Genomic DNA, 16,113 nt, shown 5'->3' with positions numbered 1-16,113 from the left:
GAGCTGTGATAGAAGACATTTACCTAAAGTGCCACAAAGTGGAGCTGAGCTTGATGTATTTGGTTGAGAGAAGACTTCTTAAACACACAGCCATGCCTGAGCTTCTGACAGACGCATAAGTATATTCACATGTAGATATAGACACTTAGACATATACACATACAGATACATCATCATCATCATCATTGTTTAACGTCCGTTCTCCATGCTAGCATGGGTTGGACGGTTCGACCGGGGATCTGGGAAGCCAGAAGGCTGCACCAGGCTCCAGTCTTATCTGGCAATGTTTCTACAGCTGGATGCCCTTCCTAACGCCAACCACTCCGTGAGTGTAGTGGGTGCTTTTTACATGCCACCTGCACAGTGCCAGGCGAGGCTGGCAACGGCCACGGTCAGATTGGTGCATTTTACGTGCCACCGGCACGGAAGCCAGTCGAGGCAGCACTGGCATCGGCCACGATTCGGATAGTGCTTTTTACATACCACCAGTCCAGGGGTCCCGGCATCTGCCGGGTGCCAGTCATAGGATTGGTTACAACATATATATATGGGCACACTTTTGAAAGCTGCAGGAGGAAGTGATAGTTTCCAAAATACAATCAGTTGAAGTTTTCCCTTCCATTAAAAAACAAAAAAAGGGAACAGATATATTCCACTTCAAAAGAAGTCCTTATAGGTGCAGAGCAATAGCTGTGAGGTTAACAAGCTTGCTTTGCAACCAAGTGGTTTTGAGTTCAGTTCCACTGCATGACACCTTAGACAAATGTCTTCTACTATAGCTCTGGACTGACCAATACGTTATAAGCTGAAAGCGAATTTGGTAGAGAGAAACTGTGTTGAAGCCCATCGTATGCATGTACATGTGTGTGTGTGCATGCGCGTACACACACACACATCATCATCATCATCGTTTAACGTTCGTTTTCCACGCTAGCACGAGTTGGACGGTTCGACCGGGGTCTGGGAAGCCAGGGGCTGCTCCAGGCTCCAGTTTGATCTGGGAGACTTTCTACGGCTGGATGCCCTTCCTAACGCCAACCACTCCGCGAGTGTAGTGGGTGCTTTTTACGTGCCACCTGCACAGGTGCCAGGGGGGGTCCGGCATCGCACATGCTTGTGTTTATTTGTTGGTGCTTGTCCTCCACCACAACCACTTGGCAACTGATGTTGATTCATTTACACCCCAGTAACTTAGCAGTTTGGCAAATGAGACCAACACAATAAATAAATAATAAGAAGAATTTATTATTTAAATTATTAATAAGAACTTATTATTTAAAATAAGAAGAACTGGGATTCATTCATTCAACTAAAACCTGCAAGGCAATGCTCCAGCATAGCCGTATTCCAATGACTGAAACAAGTAAAAGGTAAAAGATTTATAAAAAAAAAAAAAAATTACAAGTTTTGTACTCAGACTTACAAGCATTGCATAACAAAGCTATTTTATAATCTCCAAGTAACAAATTCTTCTGGCTGAATGCATGCTTCAGGAATCTGTAAGAGAGAAAGTAAAAGTAAGTAGAAATAACTGAAATAATATTGATGTCAGATTTTGGCACAAGGCCAGCAATTTCGGAGGAGGAGGAGGAGGTGCGTCGATTACGTCAACCCCCAGTGCTCAACTGGTACTTATTTTAGCGACTGCAAAAGGATGAAAGGTGATGCTGACCTCAGCAGAATTTAAACTCGTGGTGCTAACATTTCTGCCAGCTTGCTGCTTTACTAAAATAATATTGACCAGATAAGCTGTTAATTTCTCTCTCATTCAATGACGATATAACATTTCATGAGACATTTACATCTCATATTTTAGAAGAAAATCATTATCTTAATATTTGTTTATGTACCAATACATGCCAAGGCTATGATACATGAAGAATACTACAAATACCAGGGTCACTATATAAGTGTGTATGTATGTATGTATGTGTCTATATATATATATATATATATATATATATATACATATATGGCTGGCTTCCGTGCCGCTGGCATGTTAAAAGCTCCAACCGATAGTGGCCAATGCCGGACCCCACCTGGCACCTGTGCAGGTGGCACGTAAAAAGCATCCACTACACTCGCGGAGTGGTTGGCGTTAGGAAGGGCATCCAGCCGTAGAAACTCTGCCAGATCAGACTGGAGCCTGGAGCAGCCCCTGGCTTCCCAGACCCCGGTCGAACCGTCCAACCCATGCTAGCGCGGAAAACGGACGTTAAACGATGATGATGATGGAGTATGGTTGGACATTTATTTTCAATCACTACAATTGTTTCTACGTAATGTAGTGCTCCAGGCATGCAGGTACTTGATTATGCGACCATTTCCATGCATTATGAGATCTAGTTGTGTTTCCTCAGGCGACATGTAAATATTGTCTCTGTAAGTTTGAATTCTCAGCTTCAAGAGCATCCGCAGACAGAGAGGATACTCTTCAAGCCAAGAGGTTTTCAAAGCCCTGAGGAGCACATGAGAGATGAAGAATCAACTGCAGTTCATGGCATGAAGCAAATGGTAGATGAATTTTCCACAAGACAGGGAAAATAACATCAGTCAATTCACAGAAGGCATTTTCCAAAATATACAAAATACTTTCCTGACATCTGCCGTAAATCCTCGAGTATAGTCCACCCTTGAGTATAATACGCTGGGGATTTTTAGGGTGCTGTACCTCTGAAAAACCAAAACCTTGTGTATAATACACACCCCTTCTCTAACTTGAGTCAAGGAGGTCTATATAACACCCTTGGTTTGTAAAACTGTATACGGTAACATCCTTTATTGTTATTGTATATATAACATAATGCAAATGTGTAGCTTTTTTGTGCATTTTGTTAGCAGAAAATAAAGAAATAATAGTAATAACGTTTAATAAATGTTGCTTCTTGCAAGTTATGGATGATTCTTTTATGACTTCATTGCTTTCAGGCTTAGCTTAAGGTATTTTCGTGCCCGACATCACAAAATGCGTCTGAATAAACATTGCCGGACAGCAAATAGAGACTCGGACGTTGCTTAGAAAAAAATTTTCATTCTTAACCTCGTATATAGTTACGCACTAGGGATTTTGACTTTTAAATTTTGGGAAAAAAATGCGGATTATCCTCGAAGATTTACGGTAAGTGAACTGACACTTTGTGAGATAACGTGTTTTGTCTATAAATACAATGTGACAACTGCAGTGGATTTGAACTGTGACCAGAGAGGCAGCACAATAATATCAAAAGGAGATGATAAAGAATGATTGAAAAATATATCAAAAATAAATAAAAAGTAATGCTTACTCCAAATGATCTTTAAGAGCATGTGGAATTGGTCTTTGGAGCCTTGCTTTGTCTGTATGAGCTTTTTTATTCAGGTGAATCCATATGGAAGTACTAGCTAAAGCATGTGTAGACTGAGGTTTAGTGACATCAGGGACCGGTAACACCTCTGTATCAGAGTAAAGCAAGTCATAGAGTTTCAACACTGGTAGAAAGTCAGCAAGCTAGAAAAGACAGAAAAAGAAACAAAAGTATCACACAGACTTTGTATTCAATTGGCATTTTACAAATGAACACCATACAGAAATAGGTCTTACCCAGTACCCCTCCAATGAGACACGGGAGCTAGACATGGTCTTTTGACCTGTTGAATCCATTAAGATGTCAAGCACACTCTATAAAGTGGTTGGCATTAAGAAGGGCATCCAGCCATAGAAATCATGCCAAAACAGACAAGTGGTGTCTGGACAGCTCTCCAGTTGGCCAGATCCTGTCGAACCATCCAACCCATGCCAACATGGAAAGCAGACGTTAAATGATAATGATGAAGATATATATCATTGTTGCTTTTGTATCCACTTTCCCTGCTCATATGGGGTCAGAAGAATTTTGTCCAGGCAGATTGTCTATGGCAAGATGCCTTTCCTGTTGTCAACACACACCTGTTTGTAAAGGAAACAGACACACATACACATGTGCATGCAGCATACACACACACACATGGTGTTTGGGATAAATTTGATGATCTTTTGTTTCCTTTTTTTCCCCAACTGTAATCCCATGGATTAGTATGCATGGAGCATGGTTATGAAAGACATCGCTCTGCCTGCAACACCAAGGCTGAGTTGGTGGCCAAGGTCAAGGAGGTGTTTGAAAATTTTCCCAGGAACACAGTGAACAATGCATTCACCAGGTTCCAGAACCATCTTGAGGCCATGCTGGAAGCCGGAGATGGCTACTTTGAGTAAATTGTCATCTCCCAGCCATAGTTTAATTGAAACTTTTTGATTTTTTAAAATACTTTTATTTTGGGATGGGATGTTGTCTTTCCTTTTCCTTTTACACAAGCTGTTAAATTTAGCGTAAACACCCTGTATCTGTGTGTGTGTGCATATATGTATATATGTGTGTGTGTGTGTATAATTTTAAAAATAGGATAAAATCTTTATAAGAAATTATCAAGTAGTTAATGTGAAAAACCTCTTGAGGGAAAAATTTATTAATCATTCCCTTTAAATATATTTATTTATATTAAGGGCATTACTATACATAAATGCCTCATGCTAGGAAGGACTCTTAAAGTCAAAACTACCATAATAAACAGATTTTGTATCGAACGTGAAGGAATGCAACTCTCAAAGCAAGCCTTTTAAAAACAAATTCAGCTGCAGATCATATGATTTCATAAATATATATATATATATATATATATATACACACATATATATATGAATGACAGGCTTCTTTCAGTTTCTGTCTATGAAACCCACTCACAAGCCTTTTGTATTCCTAGAGCTATAGTAGAAGATACTTGCCCCAGGTGCCACAGTAGGATTGAACCGGAGACCGTATAGTTAGTAAACAAGCTTCTTAACCATACAGCCAGCCACAATTGTGCCTATATAGATTTATACACAAAATGCAAAACAGAAATGGACTCCTACAATTTGCATAACAGGGACCCTATCCAGGCAGGTAGTAACTTCAAATAATAACCAACAAAGAATATGGGGAACTTTTTAGTTTTGCAGTATACGACCTGTCTAGTGCAGGAGGCTTGATAAAATATGCCAAGTCCACACTGTGGTGGTTTGTGAAGAAGATTATCCATTACTGATAAAAAAAAGCACATGACTTTCAGAGCAGCAAAATTTATTTAGTTTTTTGTGGCGGTGTGCCCAAATGATGAAAGACTGCAAAGACTAAAGAAGCCTATCCAATTCATAGCAGCATAGAAGACAGACATAAAATGATATTGATGATAAGGCGGTGAGCTGGCAGAATTGTTAGCACGCCGGGCGAGATGCTTTGCGGTATTTCGTCCGCCGCTGCGTTCTGAGTTCAAATTCCGCCGAGGTCGACTTTGCCTTTCATCCTTTCGGGGTCGATAAATTAAGTACCAGTTACGAACTGGGGTTGATATAATCGACTTAATCCGTTTGTCTGTCCTTGTTTGTCCTCTCTGTGTTTAGCCCCTTGTGGGTAGTAAAGAAACAGATATTGATGATGAGGAGTATGGGGGAGGGGTGATGATAATGGTGCTTGTGGTAGTAATAATAGTGTTGTTGGTGACGATAATCATGGTAGAAAGTAAGAGAAATAAAGAGGACCAAATTTTACATACTGGATTCTTCTGGACACTTCCTGAGATAAACTGGAGTAATATCCACATCAAGTGGTCTCGGCCTTGTTTTAGATTTCGGTCCTTTAGCTAAAAAGAAATAAATGCATTCATATATATAAGTACATGCTTGAGAATATGAAGGCAAAGGATAAGAACCCTCTTAAGTAATACAATTAAATACACAATTACAAATGCAGATGACCCCATTAATTGACCTCCTGGAATCTGTTCAGAGACGTGCAACCAAACGCATACCCTCCATCAGACACCTACCATACTCTGAGCGCCTTGTCTCCCTGGGCATGGATTCACTGAAGCTCCGGCGTCTGGCGATGGACTTGGTAAACACCCACAAAGTTATCAACCACCTCACCAACAACAACACTGAACACCTTTTTGATCTCCATGTGTCCAACACACGTGGACATGCCTACAAAGTCAGAAAACAACACAGCTACCATGACTTTCGGAAACATTTTTTTCACACTCAGAGTTGCTGAAGCATGGAACAAACTGCCTGCGTCAGTTGTTGACTGCCAAGACACTGCATCCTTTAAGGCCCTCATGCTTTCCGAAATCCGCCGAAACTACACCTGATTATACATACACTTTAGATGAGTTGTAGTGCACCTGAGCACTGTACACAATGTTTTTTATTATTATTATTATATTATTATAATTGGTGCATTTTCTAACTGAACTAAGCACAGTATGCAAACATACTGCAAACATAAACTAACAATAATGGTGGTGGTGGTGGTGGTGATGATGATGATGATGGTGGTGGTGGTGGCTACAAATACAATATTACAAGACTGCTACACTACACTATGTCCAGGTTATTACCATATTTTCTGGCATATAAGTTGGATTTTTCCTGTTGAAATTAACAGCCAAAATTTACAGCAAGGTTGACTAATACACCAAGACAACTTTGGGAAACCAAAAAGCCATGTGAAATATCATCAGGATTTGGAAAGATAGTGATGATGTTTGAATTGTATACCTGAAAATATGGTACACTGTACTCAATACAATACTACTGGACTGTTACACCAATAGAGTATGTCCAGATTACTATACTGGACCCTATACAAAATTACCAAACTGTAATACCTACTATACTGGACCCAATACAGTATTACCAAACTGTAATACCATACAGTATACCTCGATTACACTACAGTACCCAATATAATGTAACCAGGCTTACACCATACAGTATGTCCAGATTACTATAATGTGCCCAATGCAACATAGATACTTCATCATCATCATCATCATTTAACGTCCGCTTTCCATGCTAGCATGGGTTGGACGGTTCAACTGGGGTCTGGGAAGCCAGAAAGCTGCACCAGGCCCAGTCTGATCTGGCAGTGTTTCTACGGCTGGATGCCCTTCCTAACGCCAATACTTATATCATACAATATGAATAAATGTCCATACTCAGGGAGTTATGCTTTTATTCCATTAAACTTGACTCTAAATGAGTTACTGGTAAATTAGAACTGTTTGAAAGAAGAAAGATGACAACAACTACAACAGCAACAATATCCAACACAACAACAACAGCAACAAGATATCTGGTGCAAACAAACCTTTTCATATAGAGACATGACCATGTGTGGGAAGCTGACAAACTGGAACAGTACAAAGAATATCAGTTGGCTACCAAGATGCTGCCAGAGTAACTGACCAAATTCACTTTCATCTTTATCAGCATCCTCCTTCTCTGACCGTTCCATGGCAATGACAACTAGATCTACGAGTTGCTCTTCTAGTGCTTCACATCTTTGTTTGACCTGGCATGAAATAAATGAAACAAGAGGCTGAATGTAAGCATGATAAAAGAATGCATTATTATATGGGAAAAGGTTCTCCTTGAAGATGAAAGGAAGGGTTTATTGGAGTTGCGTGAGATCTGCAATGCTGTATGGGAGTGAGGCATGGTGTCTGAGGGAAAGTGAAATGGCAATTTTGAGAAGGACCAAGAGAGCAATGGTTAGAGCAATGTCATCATCATCATCATCGTTTAACATCCGTTTTCCGCACGAGCACGGGTTGGACGGTTCGACAGGGGTCTGGGAAGCCAGGGGCTGCACCAGGCTCCAGTCTGATCTGGCAGTGTTTCTACAGGTGGATGACCTTCCTAACACCAACCACTCTGCGAGTGTAGTGGGTGCTTTTTACGTGCCACCTGCACAGGTGCCAGGGGAGTCCGGCATCGGCCACGATCGGTTGGTGCTCTTAATGTGCCACCGGCACGGAAGCCAGCCAAGGCGGCGCTGGCATCGGCACGTTTGGATGGTGCTTTTTATGTGCCACCGGCACAGAAGCCAGTCGAGGCGGCGCTGGCAACGTGGTGTGAAACTATTGGATAAAAGGAGCTGAGGAATAGATGGGGATACTGGGGTTGGAGGAATCAGTGGAACAGCTGGCAGGGGCGAATGGAGTGTGGTGGTATGGACATGTGTTGAGGAGGGATGAGGATCCTGTTCTGAGGAGAGTGCTTGAGTTTAGGGTGAATGAACCATGAAAATGAGATCGACCAAAGAAAACGTGGAGGGGACAGGGGCGAGGATGATATTGGGAGGTTGGCTTGGGGAGGGAGAATGCCCAAAACTGGACGAGATGGGGTTATGTTGTGAAAGCAGTGGCTGTAAGGAGTGAGGTAGATTCAGCCAACCCCGTTAACAGGGACAAACCCGGATTCAAAATAATAGACAAGAAGAAGATAGGATCAACAAATTCTTGACCAACAACGATGCACTATAAACCTCTGATGTTTGGTCTCCTGATAAATGACAACATTTTGAGAAGTTGCAATAGCTCTGAGGATTGGGTGTTGGCCCATTCATTAAACAGAGGTTGTGGTGACCTCATTCTTGCTCACAACATCATAAGTGGAAAGTGTAACCTCTAGAAAGAGCTGTTCTTCACATAACCATTCATGATACATAGGCTGGGAGCCTATTTCAGTTCAGGAGTGAATTGTCATCACATGTTACTTAGTCGGAAACACATGTCATATAGCTCCAACAGAATGCTGTATCACCAACTGTAATGTGATACTTCTAAGACATCTCCCAGTAATCTATCAAGTCCATTTACAAATTTCTCAATATATATACTGCTGTTATGACTTTCCTCCCTCCATCGAAAATGGGTAGATTTGCTAGTAATAGTAACTGTAGTAATGACAATATGTTAATGATGGTTGCAGCTGAAGAACAAAGGATGTTTTTTGTTTCAAGATTTGTCTCTTAATTTTGCTCCTGGTGTCCATTCAACAAGATTTATATTTTGTTATTTCTGGTGGGAAAACGAAATTGTTCCTTATCTTGTAATTAACAGTGATTTTGGACAATGAAGTGGCCTTCACTCACCTGTTTTGTAACACCAAGCATATTACACACCATTTCACGAGAGTAAGGTTGTTCAAGAACATAACAGAGTAGACCTTTCTGGGGTTCCAGCATGTCCTAAAATAGAGAAGAATTTTGTATTTTCTTTTTCTCATGCCAGAAACTAAACAGCTTAAAAAAAAAAACTTGATATATGGCAATCTAAAAGCATATAGATCACATCACAGATAACTTGACTGCCAGCCTACTGACAATGAAGGATATTTTAAGTGTTAACAGTCAGAAAATACTCAGAAAATTTTTTTTTTTTTTTAATAAAGCTCACAAGTAAAGGGAAGATCTAAAACAGGTTCAATATCGAATTACAGATTTTTACAAACCAGGAGTAGTCAGCTTGGTTGATACATTCTAAATTAAACAAATATTAAATTTACTTAAATAATTAAATGAAATACAGATATCTCTATATTAGTATAAATGAAATGAGTTTATTAATACTAATGTGCAAAGTACCAGCAAACTATTCTGACAGCCATGGGGAATTTGAACTTCCTGCTTGTAAATTAGCATGGATTACAAGAGGTCCCAGACCGTCAATGTCTGAAAAGTCAGTATTGCCTGCATTAGGGGTTTCCTCTACTTTTACTTCTTTTATAGAGACCAGAAAAAATATATAAAAAAGACTCTATAAATCTTCAGAGTAATGGGCATTGTGGTAAAATTGTCTTAATTTTTTTTATCTTTATAATCGTGGCCGATGCCAACGCCGCCTCGACTGGCTTCCGTGCAGGTGGCACGTAAAATGCACCAATCCGACCGTGGCCGATGCCAGCCTCGCCTGGCACCAGTGCAGGTGGCACGTAAAAAGCACCCACTACACTCACGGAGTGGTTGGCGTTAGGAAGGGCATCCAGCTGTAGAAACATTGCCAGATAAGACCGGAGCCTGGTGCAGCCTTCTGGCTTCCCAGATCCCCAGTCGAACCGTCCAACCCATGCTAGCATGGAGAACGGACGTTAAACAATGAACGATTTATATCTTTTTATATCCAAAACAGAATGTAAAAGAACATCTATTTCTCAAAGAACATCTATTTCATTCACACTGAAGAACAAATGATATAAACTGTTTTATTTACACACAACAGATTCATTTTAAAATTTAGTCCAAGACTGAGGGACATTGCCTATCACCCTTGCAGAGTCTCTCAGACTGGGAAGATTACTACAGTTTAACTTGAATTTCTGAGATTGTGTTTGCAAGGGAACCTTAGGCAGAGTGAAAATTCCTGAGTTAAAGTTCTTGCCTAGGAAGTTTAGGCAGGGCTACAGAAAGCCTGCCAAAGCAGGCATTAGGTCTTGGCATGGTTCTCTGGCTCACCAGCTCCTGTTGAACCATCCAAGTCATGTCAGCATGAAAAATGCCATAAATGATTATGACGGTGATAGTGATTCAAGAGTAGCACTGCATAACTGACAGTAAGAGGTTTCACTCTACACAGAATGATTGATTCTTTATTGACAGTGGGATAAACTGTTTTATTGGAGGCATATTTAATAGAAAAGTTATCACTCATAGGCGCAGGAGTGGCTGTGTGGTAAGTAGCTTGTTTACCAACCACATGGTTCTGGGTTCAGTCCCACTGCGTGGCATCTTGGGCAAGTGTCTTCTGCTATAGCCCCAGGCCAACCAATGCCTTGTGAGTGGATTTGGTAGAAGGAAACTGAAAGAAGTCTGTCATATATGTATATATATGTATGTGTGTGTATGTTTGTGTGTCTGTTTGTCCCCCTAGCATTGCTTGACAACCGATGCTGGTGTGTTTATGTCCCCGTCACTAAGCAGTTCGGCAAAAGGGACCGATAGAATAAGTACTGGGCTTACAAAGAATAAGTCCCGAGGTCGAGTTGCTCGATTAAAGGCGGTGCTCCAGCATGGCCGCAGTCAAAATGACTGAAACAAGTAAAAAAAAAAAAGACTCACCCTATCATAAGGTAATGCTCCACTGAGTGCAAAGCGTAGATTGCCAGAATTAAGGCGCCAGACATGATTTGAAGTGGAATATCCAACGACTGGAAGTAAATGTTGTCTCCCTACAAGATAAATAAATCGAAAACAATGAAACAGGATAAAAGGATTTTTTCCAATTGGTTTTTTTAAAACACTTCATCTTAAGAAAAATAAGGGTTTGTCTTCTCCCTATTTTTTTCTTTTGTCAATAGCCCAAATTACAATAAACTTTCCACGAACCTTGTTGATACTTTGTTGGCGACAGCCATGGCTGGTAAGAGCAGTTTAGTGGACAGTTTTCTACGTGTCAATATAAAAGATGGAATGGTCTTATAGCTGGAAAGCCTTCACAGATGTTATATTGGCAAACCCTTCTTCGAAACAACCACCACCACCACCACAAAGCAGGTCCCACAGAAATAGACGAACTAATTATCATACTGAATGAAAAGCTGATCCTTCCAGCGATATTTTAAAGTTAAGTTCCCCTCAAGTAGAGAAGCTACTCATCGGAGAAAAATTGATTAAATCAACTCCAATCGCTTTATAGCTTATCTCCCTTGAACAAATTATCTCCCTTAATTGTCAACGCTTCTCAACGAAAATATTTTACTATTGCAAATTGGATGCATAACCCGTAGTTTGGATTCTTTCCATTCTCTCAATGTACCCGTATATAAAGTAAACTTTAGTTGGGTGCTTAAGATATCGAATAGGAAATAGAATAGTATATTACAATTAATAAACTGTAACATAAATTCATGTAACAGATAAGTTAATATGGCGAATACAATAATTTTAATCGCAAATATCTACATAAATGATTTAATAAAAAAAAAAAAAATTAATGAGTGGTAAGGGAGATAACTAAAAATCAAAATGACCTTACTATTTTTAATAATAATCCTTCAAATATTTTGCTTTGAGGGATTCAAGACAGGCTGTCCCTGGGAGCTCCTCTATGCTGATGACCTTCCTCTTATAGCTGAATCACTACCCAAACTAGAGAAGTTCCATGTATGGAAGTAAGGTCTAGAATCAAAAGGCCTCAGAGCTAACCTAGCAAAAACCAAATTCATAGTAGGTAAGAAGGCAGACAAATCACAAATCCCTTCGAGTAGATGACCCTGCTCAATCTGTAGAAAAAGTGTAGGTAGGAACCCCATCAGATGCACCCCGTGTAAGCTTTGGACACATAAAAGGTGCAGCAACATCAGAGGGAGGTTAACGGGGAGACTAAATTTTTCTATATGGAAGGTAGATAAGTACAATAAACGATAAAAATGCACAGAAAATAGATTCCATCAACTGCTAGGGGATCAAGCTAGAGGTAATAGATAGCTTCCATTATCTAGGTGAACAAGTTAGTAGTGGAGGTGGATGCTCCGAGAGCGTAGCTGTGAGAATAAGATTAGGCTGGGCAAAGTTCAGAGAGCTCCTACCCCTGCTGGCAACAAAGGACCTCTCTCTCAAAGTGAAAAGGCAGATTGTTTGATGCCTGTGTGCAAACATCTATGCTGCATGGCAGTGAAACATGAGCTGTGACAGCCAAGGGCATGCGTTGGCTGGAAAGAAATGAAGCCAGTATGCTTCACTGGATGTGCAATGTCAGTGTGCATCTTCGACAGAGTGTAAGCATCTTGAGGGAAAAATGTGGCATGAGCGGAATCAGATGTGGTGTGCAAGACAGACGATTGTGCTGGTACGGTCATGTGATGCATATGGATAAGGACAGCTGTGTAAAGAAGTGCCAATCTCTAACTATGGAGGGAGCCTGTGGCAGAGGTAGACCCAGGAAGACATGAGACGAGGTGGTGAAGCATGATCTTCAAACTTTCGGCCTCATATAGGCAATGACTGGTGACCAAGAACTTTGGTGATCTGCTGTGCTTGAAAGGACCTGTCAAGCCAAGTGCACCTGTGCTGGTGGCACATAAAGAACATCTTTTCAACGTTGGGCCTCATGGAGGCAAAGTGGCTGAGTTCCTTTCAAGTGTTGGGTCTCATTGAAGCAAAGTGGCTGAGTTCCTTTCGAGCACTGGGCCTCACGGAGGCAAAGTAGCTGAGTTCCTTTCAAGTGCTGGGTCTCATGGAGGCAATGACCAGGACCTTTGGCATTATGTGCTTGAGAAGAAAACCCATCAAGCTGAGCAAATTCAGTCATGACAAATACCAAAGTCACACAAACTGGCACCCATACCAGTGGCATGTAAATGCACCCCAGTGTCACACAAATGGCACCCATGCCAGTAGCACATAAATGCACCCATTACACTCTCAGAGTAGTTGGCATTAGGAAGGGCATCCAACCCAAAAAAAATCCATGCCAAATCAGACTGGAGTCTGGTGCAGCCTTCCAGTGTGTCAGCCCAGTCAAACCGTCCTACCCATTCCAGCATGGACAACGGACATTAAATGATGAAGATGATGAAGACAGAAAGATGTGATTTGAGGAAGATTTGGTTGTATTTTCTAGCAGATCAGGCAACCATGTAGAGGCTTCCTTGTTAGCTCACGTCACTCAACATTGACCATACATCTGCACATGTATGAGGAGAGCCAAGCAAGATTTTCCCAGCAGTTATCCATGTATGGAGGCCTCTCCACACCACTATTTATCTGAATACAGTAAGTTACTGACTTGGGCCAATATAGTTTGATACCAGTGGTGCTGTCATACAAAGAGTAGGAACAGATACAGCAAGACGTCTTGCCTGATTTTCTAAAAGTTCTGCCAATCCCTAACCCCTATATTGGTACTCTTTTACTGACCTCAAATGTATGAAAGGCAAAGTTGACTTCTGCAATATTGAAGTCAGAGCATAAACAGTTGGGACAAATACCACAAAGTATTCTACCGCAACATACTAATGACTGACAATGGCTGGAGGAAAGTTGATATAAATATACAGTGCTCATAGAAGCAGGCATGGCTGCATGGTTAAGCTCATTTTGCAGCCACATGATTTCAGATTTAGTCCTTTGTACAAGTGCAACACTTTGTGAATGACTTTAGCAGACAGAAACTGTGTGGAAATCTATCACTATTATTTAATGGCTGTTGTTCATCCTAGCATGGGTTGGACAGTTTTGATCAGAGCTGGTAAGCTGCACAAGACTCGTCTAATTTGGTATGGTTTCTATGGCTGGATGACCTTCCTAACACCAACCACTGTACAGAGTCTGCTGGGTGCCTGTATGTGGCACCACATGGATGCTTTAATGTGGCACTTCACAGGTGTTTTTATGTGGCACTGCCATGAGTGCTATTTACATGGCACTGCCATGACCACTTTTTACGTGGCACTGCCATGAGCACTTTTTACATGGCACCACCACATGCGCTTTTTACATGGCACCGCCATGAGTGCCTTTTGCATGGCACCAGTACAGGACTCTTGCAGGTCAATCCTCACCAGTAGGGTGACTGGTCTTAACACTTCTGCTGCAGAGTACAGGTCTTCTTGAGTACAGCAAAGCACCAGGCATTTCAGTCCTTTGTCATCTCACCTGAAAGGCTCAGCATCCTGGATGTATGTACGTATGTGTGTGTGTGTGTGTGTGTCCATATGCATGCATGAATGCATATATGTGTTTGTCCCCCAGCCATTGCTTGACAACTGGTGTTGGTTTGTTTATGTCCACATGGCAGTGGTTTGGTAACAGAGACTGACAGGATAAGTACCAGACTTAAAAAGTAAGCACTTGGGTCGATTTGTTTGATTAAACCCTTCAAGGAGTGAAAATAAGTAAAAGAGAAAATATAGAAAACCCCTTACTTACCAGCTATTGAAACCATGTGGGCTGTAAGTCGAAAGCTTTGATTGAACTCAGCTAAGACTTGACCAAGTTTCTGAATGAACAACAGAAGAGAGAGGTAAAATATAAAACTGATATGAAAAACGTAACATAACTTAATAAGTGAAGAAATTAACGAAATACTGATTAGTAGGTTGAAGACACCCTGATTTCCTGCATGAATGCCAGGGATGGAATGGATGCCGAAGATATATGAATAAATGTAAATAAAAAGAATCTTGTTTACATGAGAGTACACGCATGCTCTAAGCACCTTATGTCAACGATATGCATTTAATTATGAAAACTGCATGCTCTAGCTTAAGTATCAGAGGTCATTGCTGATGTGTGTGTGTGTGTGTGTGTGCATGAGAGAGAGAAGTGGGGGAGGCAATTTTTAATGAACTTGTTTATCCTAATTAATGAATTATTAAAAGTAAATTTTGAGTTATATATGTATACATACATATGTATACATGTATGATCAAGCACACAGATGTATTGATATATACACACTTGATGTACATCATTGTCAGCATCGACCTTTTTAATATCAACTTTTCCATGCTTGTATGAGTCGCACAAGGCTAATAGCACAGTACACAGTGTTCTAACAAGGCACCCATATTAATTTCGGCATAAAGATTACCTTTTGGTGTTAATACAGTTTCATCGCTAATAAATTTTTAAGAAGCCTGCTGCCCAGTTTACAAGAAAGAATCCCTTATTATACATAGCTTCAAAAACACAAAGAGAAAAGCAAACACACCCGTAAAAGGCTTCTTTTTCAAGTACCAAATCTTCTCAAGAGCTTAGGTTAGCCCAGGAGTAGAAGTCACTTCCTCAAGGTACCATGCAGTGGGACTGAGCCCCAAATCACATTGTTGGAAAGCAAATATTTTCACCACACGCCCATGTCTACACCTGTTACTGACAATTATTTTACAACAAAACCTGACCTTTGTGGTACTGCACAGTACTATAACAGTGAAGCTATGAATTAGATATTTAGTCTGTTTCATTTTCTACTACTAGTTGCACTATAAGTAGTATTAGGTCCCTAGAGAGGTATATTTGCTACGTGGTTTCAATTTTCATTTCTACCAATTTTAATTAATTCATTCTTTGTACCTTCCCTTTCTCATAGATAACATCTTTCAGTCACTAACATCTTAATATCTTTATAAGGAATGTATCACAAACAAAAGCAAGCACGAAGTCTTCAATAACATGAGAGTCCCTCCTCTCGAGTACATTTTGTATTCCTTGACACTTTTGGAACACAATTTAACTGAAAGAGCAATTTTAACCATGTTCAAATATACCTCGTTTG

At 40.6% G+C, this 16,113-nt stretch overlaps 1 protein-coding gene across 1 annotated transcript in view; it reads right to left on the bottom strand.

Moving 5' to 3' along the window:
- Positions 1 to 16,113, bottom strand: part of LOC115215010 (mediator of RNA polymerase II transcription subunit 23) — a 77,149-nt gene that overhangs the window by 48,952 nt on the left and 12,084 nt on the right. The window contains exons 7-13 of the mRNA XM_029784122.2: positions 14,766 to 14,835; positions 10,956 to 11,065; positions 8,994 to 9,089; positions 7,206 to 7,409; positions 5,608 to 5,694; positions 3,285 to 3,487; positions 1,424 to 1,497 (exon numbers count right to left, since the gene is read on the bottom strand). Coding sequence (XP_029639982.1) covers positions 1,424 to 1,497; positions 3,285 to 3,487; positions 5,608 to 5,694; positions 7,206 to 7,409; positions 8,994 to 9,089; positions 10,956 to 11,065; positions 14,766 to 14,835 — 844 coding nt within the window. The remainder of the gene's footprint in view (positions 1 to 1,423; positions 1,498 to 3,284; positions 3,488 to 5,607; positions 5,695 to 7,205; positions 7,410 to 8,993; positions 9,090 to 10,955; positions 11,066 to 14,765; positions 14,836 to 16,113) is intronic.

This window comes from Octopus sinensis, linkage group LG8 (assembly GCF_006345805.1).
Source record: "Octopus sinensis linkage group LG8, ASM634580v1, whole genome shotgun sequence".
Taxonomy (NCBI): Eukaryota; Metazoa; Mollusca; class Cephalopoda; order Octopoda; family Octopodidae; genus Octopus; species Octopus sinensis.
Note: the sequence above shows the minus strand (reverse complement) of the source record. Positions and strands in the feature narration are given on the sequence as shown.